This window comes from Beta vulgaris, chromosome 2 (genome assembly GCF_026745355.1).
Source record: "Beta vulgaris subsp. vulgaris cultivar EL10 chromosome 2, EL10.2, whole genome shotgun sequence".
NCBI lineage: Eukaryota > Viridiplantae > Streptophyta > Magnoliopsida > Caryophyllales > Amaranthaceae > Beta > Beta vulgaris.
Window position 1 is genome coordinate 29,124,395 of NC_079203.1, and position 9,982 is coordinate 29,134,376.

General features: G+C 38.4%; 1 protein-coding gene across 1 annotated transcript; it reads right to left on the bottom strand.

Annotated features, from left to right (window-relative positions):
* Nucleotides 1-1,181: 1,181 nt before the first annotated feature.
* Nucleotides 1,182-5,141, bottom strand: LOC104887006 (U-box domain-containing protein 40). The gene is made up of 2 exons (XM_010671583.4): nucleotides 3,951-5,141; nucleotides 1,182-2,163 (listed from the first exon to the last, which is right to left on the bottom strand). Exons 1-2 carry the CDS (start codon nucleotides 4,710-4,712, stop codon nucleotides 1,384-1,386), a joined length of 1,542 nt encoding a protein of 513 aa, XP_010669885.1. The 5' UTR covers nucleotides 4,713-5,141; the 3' UTR covers nucleotides 1,182-1,383.
* Between the last annotated feature and the right edge of the window lie 4,841 nt (nucleotides 5,142-9,982).

The following is a 9,982-nucleotide window of genomic DNA, read 5'->3' on the forward strand; positions in this document are numbered from 1 at the left end:
CTCTGATTTCTCCTCCTCAGGCACCTAACTATGAATTCCCTCCTGGGTTTACATTTGTCAATATAGGTCAATCGGCTATTGGTAACCCGGACATTATTATCCAAACGGATGGTTCTTGGGATAAAAACTCGGGTTCAGGGGGTTTTGCCTGGGTAGCCCATAAGCATGGTCAGTACCTCGGTAGCCAAGGAGCGTTTTTGTATGCGTCCTCAGCTCTACAAACAGAAGCAGCGGTCTGCCTTTTAGCTATCAGAGGGGCTCGACTAGCAAATTTCTCAAGAATTCTCATTATCACATACTCTATGGAACTGGTCCAACAGCTACGGCACCAACAACAGGCTGCCATAAATATCCAGCATACTTTAAAGGATATAAGGACGGAAGCAGGTTATCTTCTAGGGTGTCGCATATTGAAGGTCCATCGGGATCAAGTCCAGCAGGCTCATTTGTTAGCTCTAAGTAGTAGAACTAATAGTAATAGTTATGTTTAATTTCCGATGTAAGTTTTTCTGATGTCAAAAAAAAAAAAACTCTTACAGCCTCATTCGCCATTGATTCCTCACCTTCATCGCGGACCAAGCAGCATGCCCCAACATCAAGACCATTGCTACTTGCTGCACGGAGTAGACCACCAACTCGCCACCCAACAGTCCAAATCTCATATTTTGCTGCCAGCACCACCGCTGCCCATCGAAAATATGACAAATGTAGTTTTCTGTAAAAAGGTATTTCCCTCCACCAACAATAGCCTAGCGGAACCCCTATGTTTCACTTTTCTATGATTAGCTGCCTTCTTTTTCAACTGAGTAAAAGAATTATTTGTCCACCTATTTGAAAATTAATTAAATGCATTCCATTTGGAAAATTAGCATTTAGTCAATCATCAAAAGGACTCTCGTGAAGGGTGGTGTTAGCATTACACTAAATTATAATCATGTAAAAGTTTTACTTAATCTACCGAACAGGAGGAAAAAAAGGAACCAAAAGTGTTCAAACAACCACGTGAAAGCAATAGGAAGAAAAGGCAGATGAAAATAATTGAAAGCAGCAGGTTTTGCCCACACCTCACATCAAATACCTGTACCCTGCCAATTTCAGCTGTATTACAACTGAAAAATAAGTTAAAATAATTCAAAGTTAAGGTTTGTAGAGTTCAGAAACCTTTAGAAAAGCACAAGAAAGAATCAAAATAAGGCCTTCAGAGACCCGATTACTTTACATAAACATACCTCGTGGGATCATCATCATCTTAATTCCATTTCTGTACTGTTTACATTAACCATTATTTACAGCTAAGAATTAGATTAAATCAAAATAGCAAAACACCGAGAAGGATTGCAAAAACCATTGAATAATTATAAACACAACCAACAACACAATCTGTCAAAACTCAGTAGAATTCCTGCACGATTGGCCTGCTGGTCGAGTTATGGTTCGACTTGGGAATCCGAACTCGAGCACCTTCTCCCAATCTACTTCTTCCTCCTCTTCTTCCTTTGCTTTTAACAACTCCAAAACCCGTCTTGCCTTCTCCTTAGCCCGTTCCCGACTGTTCCATTCTGTTACATCCTTAAGCACTTCCATTGCCCCAGCTGCCTTAGCCAATCCTCGGAATCTCAAACCTCCACCATGACTCAACGCATAAAGTACGGCAACACAGCTCTCTTGAGTTGATTCAGAGTCAAACTCTCCTTTCTTAAGCAACTCTACCAAGAACACCACTGCACCAGCGTCTAGCATAGCAGCCCTCCCCTCGTTACATGCCCCCAAGTTGCATAATATTAGCAAGGCCTGTCCTGGCATTTGATCCGACTTGACCATTCCGAGTAGTAGTTGGACTGACCCAAGTTTAACCAGTTTTATCCTGTTGCTCTGAACCAGTGAAAGATGGTACAAAGCTAATGCAGCGTCATGCCTGGCTCGTTCACTTTCTGATCTCATCAGCATGTGGACTAACGGCTGTAATGCACCAAGAACTCCTATAGCAGTTTTGTTCCCATCATCAAGAGCTAAGCTGAAGAGTGCACCGCATGCATGTTCCTGAGCCTCGGGGAATTTCCCCCTTAAGACATCAATGAGAGGGGAAACAAATCCTGCCCGTACAATCTTTACTTTGTTCACCTTTTCTAGGGATAAGTTGACCAATGCTGCTACAGAGTTCACCTAAAATAAACCATTTAAGAGGAAATTTACCATCATAAAGCCGAACAGGGGTTTGTCTTGCAATAATAACTGCATTCATGCTCATGTTACTAGACTAGCTGTACTTGTTTAAAGATTTGACCATTTCGCGAAGAATGCTAATCATATCCATGCATTTGGAAAGATAAGGACAGAAGACGGTTGTTTCTGTTATACTTACCCACAACTGAACCTTAAAATTGGTTTTAGATCTTTTACTCAAATAGGTATTGTGACAAAAAAAATTCCAAGAATGGCCATATTGTGTTTTTATTTCTCATAAAAAACTACATTTCCTGAATCCACCGCTCTTTCTCTATCTCTTCTCGCTCGAAAAGCACAAGCAACCTAAGATTAACCCCTTTTTCGCAAACTGATAACAGTTGCACTTACACACTTGCATTGAAATAGAAGCTGAAAATTTTGTTGAAGTAGCTTGGGATTTCAAGGCCATTTATTAAGTTCAACATGAAGCATATCCCTAAACATCAACACCCAAGCACACTAAATTGGCTAATAGCCGTAATAGGATCTCTCTAACCAGATACTAGATGAATCTTAACAAAATGGGAAAAAATTGTTTTTGAACGCTTCCACTCCCCTCATATGTTGTTAAATTAAGTGGCAATACAAATCAGGGAAAGTTGAACCACTTCTGAATTCATGCCAATCCCTGCCAAAACCATTCGTCATTCGACAATGGGCTGAGTAGCTCTTCTTCAATGTAGGATAACTCCCATTAGTCACAGGTACATCCAACACAACATATAGATAGGGCTCAATATCACTCAACCAATCAACAAAAGAAAAATCAAGTACTCTTTCCACTCAAATCTATATTCACGAAGACGCAAACATTATTATTATTTTTTTTATCCAAATTGTAATTCTAATAAAACAATCATTTGAAAAAGTACACTGGAAACAAAATCTACTATATGGATTGACAATCTGTCGAGAAATCATAATTATAGGTAGAGAACTTGACCACAAATAAAATGCACACTATCATGTTGACCAACATACATCATTCACTCAATAAACGAACAGACTAGCTATCATAAGTCATAACCCCAAAATTCAAAGATTCATTCTATCTAATCGAAAATGATGTACGGAGTACTCCATACAAACATTCATAGCATTAATCACACACCTCATTTATTTCCTAAACTAAAACCATCTTAGAAAACATACATACCCTACACAATTTGAACATTAATATCCCCAATTGTGTATTTATAATAAAAATATAAAAATGAAATTTTATGAAATTATTAATTAAAACAAATCTAACAAACATTTTATATATCATTTTTGTTTCTATAATGTAGTATTAAGTAGTATAAAACATTGGAAAAATTGACAAGAATAATCCAAACTATCATTGTTCCGCTCAAAATAATCCCAACTATGGGTTATTCTAGAATAATCGAAATCATTGGGAGTACTTTCTCAAAATAATCCAAACTTTTAGTTATCCTATATATAATAGACCCAAAAGGGATCATTGAGAGGAAGAAAAATAAAAGTTTGGGTTATTTTGGGAACGTACCCAAATAGTTTGGATTATCCTAAAATAACCAAAAGTTGGGATTATCTTGAGTAGAATGGTCACAGTTAGGATTATTTCTGTCAATTTTTCCTAAAACATACTATCAAAGTTAGGTATAAGTAATGCATAAATATACATGATTAATCGTTAAGGAATTATAATACTTATTGTTAACCCTTGGAGCTGCATATATCAAAACATGAAATTACATTACCTGAACGTCAGTGTACTTAGAGGTGATCAAAGAGCGAAGCGCAGACAGAAGGCGCGGAGTGCATAACACAACACGGGAGTCCACACTACTTCTAGTGATCTTCCTCAACCCAATCAAACCTTCCTCCTGCTCGTACACATGCGAGCTCCTAAGTTTGGCGGCATATGCATCATCCTCACATGTGCCCGCCTTGTCCAATTCTAACTCCGAACTAGACGAACATGATGAGTAACAACTCGGTCGAGTAGCTAGCACCAATGGCGTCTTCCTAAACGACCCCGATAGTGACTCGCCCGAGTCGAACCTAATCTGTCTCCTCCGAGTCAACTCGCTATCAGCGTGTTCAAAAACATTCAAACCCGGGTTTGAACCCACCCGCCCAATAAGCTCACCGGAGCCTGCCATTGACGCCTTTAGAAGCTTCACAGCGTCAGAAACTTCAAGGGGTGTTAGTGGAGATGAGAGAGAGGTTTTAGCCCAGTTGACAATGGAGGATTTCAAGGCTAAATTCGGGATTACCATTGAAAAATCAGGGACAGAACCGTCATTTAGAGTTGGGTTATACCCGAGAGTTAGGCACGCAGTAATGCAAGCTCGCTCGAAAGTTTGTCCCGTTGAGACGATTACCGGGTCAGCCATCAGTGACCCGGAAATCGGACAAATGAATTCAGCTGGAGGTTTTGTGGGCCGGGTCTCGGGCTTGCTTGTTGTTGAAGATGATTTGTAGATGGAGATTTTCCAACGCTGTTTTCCACTACCCATTTTCTTTCGTTTTTCTTCAATTTTTGTGAAACAATTGTTGATAAATTCAGTCAAAATAAAGAAGTTGAAGAGTTGGAAGCGGATAATTCGGAGGAATATATTCGGAAAAAGGGAAAAAGTTTGAATTGTTGAAGGTTGGAGAAATTTATGGGGGGAAGTGAGTGATGTTGTTGAGAGTACAGTGAAGAATTAGAGAGAGAAATTTGGATTTGTTGAATGATTTTTTATTTTTGATTATTTCTATTTTAATTTGTACCAGAAAAGTTCATAAAGAAAATTAAAGGGGTAGTATAATTAGTTATGGTGGGATTTGAACTGGTAATCTTAGTATAGGAAAAAAGGCATGTAGAGAAGAGAATGTACGCGCCAATGCAAAAGCATTGAACTTTACAAGATTCTCTTTTCTTTTCCAATTTCGTCTTTTCCCTTTATATTTTTTTTAGTGACAATCTACAAAGAAGTTTGGTCTATTTTTTGACTGTTAAATATTGCCCCAAATTTACTTAAAATCGGGAAAATCGTCCCGATTTTATTAAATATTTTCAATTTTATCATTTTTTTTTTGTTTTTTCACCAAATAACCCTAACAAAAAAATTTATTCACCAAATACCCCAATTTTTTTTCAAAATTTACCATATACCTCTAACTTTTAAAAACATTCACCATATACCCCAAATCTTTACAAAATTACCCAAAATACCCTTATGACTAACGGATGTTAATACTCCGTTAACTAATTAACCATAAAAACCCTAAATAAACCTAAGTCAACCTAACTAGGGGTGTAAGCGGACTACGAAAAGTCCAGAGTCCAATGCAGTCCAGTCCAAACTTGTTGGACTGGACTGGACTGAAATTTTTTCGGACTGGACTCGGACTCAAATTTTTGAGTCCAAATATTTTTGGACTGGATTTGGATTCATCCCTTTGGAGTCCAATAAGTCCAGTCCAGTCCAAAAATATTTTTATAATATAATATACTTAATACATATATAATGTATATATTAAAAAAAATTGATACTATTTTTAAAATTTTGGAGTTTTCAACCTTCCCTCTCTAAATATTTCAACTGACACTAGACAATTTTACTTGACGCCAGACTATTGCACTTAGCTCCATTTGTTAAATAAGTAAATTATACTAGCAGTACTGTAGTAGTAGGCTAGTAGCCGACTAATTCTATCTCACTTCACTCCTCAGTCCTTACTACTCAACTCACTTCCTCTTACTCTTTCTACCTTGCTGTCTCGACTCTCGCATTCTCTATTTTTCCCTCAGATTAATTCTCAGTCTCTCTGTTTCCTCTCAACTTAGATCAAGGTAAGCATCTAATTCAACTTTTTATTCATAGTATTTTACTTTAATTTAAGATTTCAATCTAATTTGTGGATATTGATAATTGAATCAGATGTCAAATGCTCAAGCATCTCAAAAAACGTTGTGAATCATTGAATCTAAATCGGGAAAAAAGATATAATAATCGGACTGGACTGGATTCGGACTCAAGAAAAAATTATCGGACTGGATTGGACTGGACTCAAAAAAATATTTGGATCGGACTTGGACTCAATTTCTCGAGTCCAAAAAACTTTGGACTGGATTTGGATTTGGCAAAGTCCAATCCAGTCCAATCCACTTACACCCCAAAACCTAACTAAACCCTAAAGTACCTTTAACCCAACCCCAACCCCCCAACCCTAGACCCACCAACCCCAGCCCCACCCCTTCCCCGGCAACCCCGCAGACCCCGTTTCTCGGCAGCTCCTCTCCCCTCGTCTCCCTCGCGCCTCCCCTCCATCCCCTTCTCTCGCGCCTCCCCTTCCCCGTCCCTCGCGCCTCCCCTCCCCTCCCTCCCTCCCTCTCGACGGCGAAAATAGAACGCAGGGAATTTAAAGCTTCTATTCGAACGGTCTTTTCGGAATTCGAAATTCCTGGAATCTGATTTGCATTTTTCACCCAGATTCCGGCGAAAATGGAACGAGTCTTTTCGAAGCTCTTCTTTTCGCCGGCGAGAGTGAGGGGGGGAGGGGAGGCGCGAGGCAAGGAGAGGGAGGGGAGGCGTGAGGGAGGCGAGGAGAGAGGGGCTGCCGGAAACGGGGTCTACGGGGGTTGCCGGGGAGGGAGAGGGGCTGGGGTTGGGTGGTGATTCCCCACAACTACCACAAACCACAAACTAAACCACGCAAGCCACCACCGAGGCCACACACACCACCAGCTAAACCATGGTGAAAACGTTCAGGGCGCACGTCCTGCGGTGTATCGCCCCAAAAAAAAATTTGGATCCGCGACTTGTCGTGGTGGTTTCATAAGGGGTGGAAGGTTGTCCGTTGGCTTGCAACGGGTGGGGGTTGCTAGTGAGGGTGGGGGTGGGGGAGGGTGGGGGCTGTTGGTGGGTGGTAGTGGTAGTGGCAGGAGGTGGTTACTGGTGGGGTGACGTGGCTGGTGTTGGAAGTGGTGATTAAGGAAAAGGAAAGAAAAGGTTATAAAGGTAATTTAAACTTTTTTTGGGGGTGATCTTTAGGGGTGAAAGATCGGTGTACGGTTTGGATTATGACCTAATCTAATCCGATCTGAACAAAATTTGGATTTTAATTTTCCAATCCGAATCCAAACCAATTAGCACTAGTAGAATAAATGCTTATTACTGCGGTCAAAAAGTGGCCTATTGCTGCGATTTTGGCCGCGCAGCAATTAAGGGGGCAGCAATAGGTAATTAATATATTGCTGCAATTTTAAACCGCAACAATATTTGCACATATTGCTGCGATTTTTGGGTAAAACTGCAGCAATATATTTATTTTATATTAGTAAAATTTTGTATATTGTTGTGGTTTCTAAGAAAAACCGCAGCAATATACTCTATTTTATAATAAATACTTAGCATATTGCTGCGGTTCCTAGCCAAAACTGCAGCAATATGTCAAGGTGTAGGTCAAAATAAAAACTTTTTTTTTGGCATTTTACCATCAAATTCGAAAGATGAACAAAATTCAAAAAAAATAGCAAAAATTCATACAAACTTAACATTACATCATAAAAGCTTAACATTGATTCTAACACATAAACAAAAAAATAAAGAGACTAACTTATATTACATCAGAAAAAAAAGGAAAAAAACAGATCTGAAATAATTAAAAAAAACGAAAAAAACAGATATAAAATAATAAAAAAACGAAAAAATAAACAAATATGTAACAATTGAAAAACGGAAAAAAAAATCTGAAAAACCAACAAAATGAAAAAAAAGAACGAGAAAAGATAAAAAAAATAATTGAAAAGAGTCCGAGTCTTCAATCTTCAAGTCGAGTCTTCGATCTTCAACAAAGAACTCGAGACGCCAACGAAGGACAGCCGAAGAAGACGAAAAAACGAGACAACGAAGAAGACAGCCGATGAAGAACTCGAGTTTCAGATCTGTTTTCAGATCGAGTCTTCAGATTTGTCGACTAAGATAGCCGACGAAGAACTCGAGACGCTGCGGTTAATACCGGCGACTGAAGAGATGCGAGACGATTTCGGTGATGAAGACCGGCGAGAGAGATGAGTGAGTGATGGAACGAAGACCGGCGAGAGAGATGAGTGAGTAATGAGTGGCCAGTGGGCCGAGGATGAAGAACGGCCCAGGATGAAGAACGGTCGATGATGAAGACCGGTGAAATGAAGAAGCAGAGTGAGGGATGCGACTAGAGAGGAGAAAGGAGAGAGAGGAGAGAGGAAACGACTGCTCAGAGGATGAGTGAAAATAATAAACCCTAACTCTAACACGCATATTTCATACCTGTTTTTTAATATTTATTAATGATATTGCTGCGGTTTCTGGTCAAATAGTCAATTTTTTTCAAAAATTTTCCTATTGATACCATATTGGTGCGGTTTTATAAACCGCAGCAATATTTTTATTTTATATTTTACTTTTTTTTTACGTGATATATTGTTACGTACGGGTATCACCGCAGCAATAAGCAATTATTCTACTTGTGTAGAGTTTGAATCTGATCCAATCCAATCCGAATTTTCACACTCTAAATTGGATCCGATCCGAAAATCCAATATTTTACAACTCTAGTTTTTCGATGAAATAAATTAAGCAAACCAGCAGCCTAATAAATATAAAAAAAAATGAGTAATTAAGTGGTGTTAGAGTTTTTGGGGAAGGGTTAGAAGGATTATAATTGCTACGCCAACTAGGCTATGGAGTAGGCGTTTTTTTAAAATAAATGCAGTTAAGCACTTAAGCCCAATACAGATACATAATACAAGGCATATTACTATTCGGTTATATTGGATTTTTGGATCTAATTAACTTAATCCAATCCGATCCGAAAATCCAATTTTTTCAAAAAATTGCAATCCGAATCCAATCGGAAAACAATTTGAATCCGATCCGGATTACTAATTCGGATTGGATTGGATTGAATTTTATCCGAATAACTTTCACCCCTAGCGATTTTAAGTAATTTTGGGACGACGAATATAAGTTCATTTTTTTTTCGAATACTCCCTCCCTTCCTTAATAGGTGATTGTGTTCATTTTTGATGGGTCAAACTTTAAAATCTTTGACCAAATATTCTCATTAATATATATAAAAAAAACATACTCACGTGTGATCTTAGTTAGATTCGCCTCAATGAATAGTTTCATAATTTCAATTTTTTTTATTTTTTTATTAATAAGGAATTGAAGATATCGAAAGTCAAAGGTTTATCTTGGAGACCGTGTAAAAAAAACAAGCACTATATTATGGGATAGAGGGAGTAGAAGAGAAAGACTATGTTTAGCTCGTAGGAAAGAACAACCAAACTCATCTTCGTGGAGAATGAAAAACGAAAACGTGGTCATGAAAATCGAACTATTATGTCGCGAAGGGTAGGAGATGAATGACCTTTATGCGCCATAAAGCCTCTCAAAAAAAGAGTTTTTGCGGGGATATATCAGGGTAATAGGGCATTTTGTGGGGTTATACCAACTTAAATTTAAGATTCGTTTAAAAGTACCAAAAACATGATTTTTGGCGAAAAAGTCAAATTTTCGGCCTTTGACTTGATAGGAACTCGCGAGTGAGCCACAAAGTGACAGTGATGAAGTTAGAGGAAAATGAATGTAATAGAAACAATTGAATATTACACACTATACAAAGAGTAATTAAGCAAATCAAAGGACAAAAATTTTCAGTTTCGCCGAAAATAGTGTTTTTGGTACCTTTTAACAAAACTAAAATTTAGGTTGGTATATCCCCACAAAAAAAAATTAGTGAGGTATATCCCCGC

What these genes read in the sequence shown, in the direction of transcription:
- LOC104887006 (XM_010671583.4), bottom strand. Translation starts at nt 4,712, where the DNA reads ATGGGTAGTGGAAAACAGCGTTGGAAAATCTCCATCTACAAATCATCT. An exon ending in CTAAGTACACTGACGTTCAG is followed by an intron (nt 2,164 to 3,950) that starts GTAATGTAATTT and finishes GGTTTATTTTAG; the next exon opens with GTGAACTCTGTAGCAGCATT.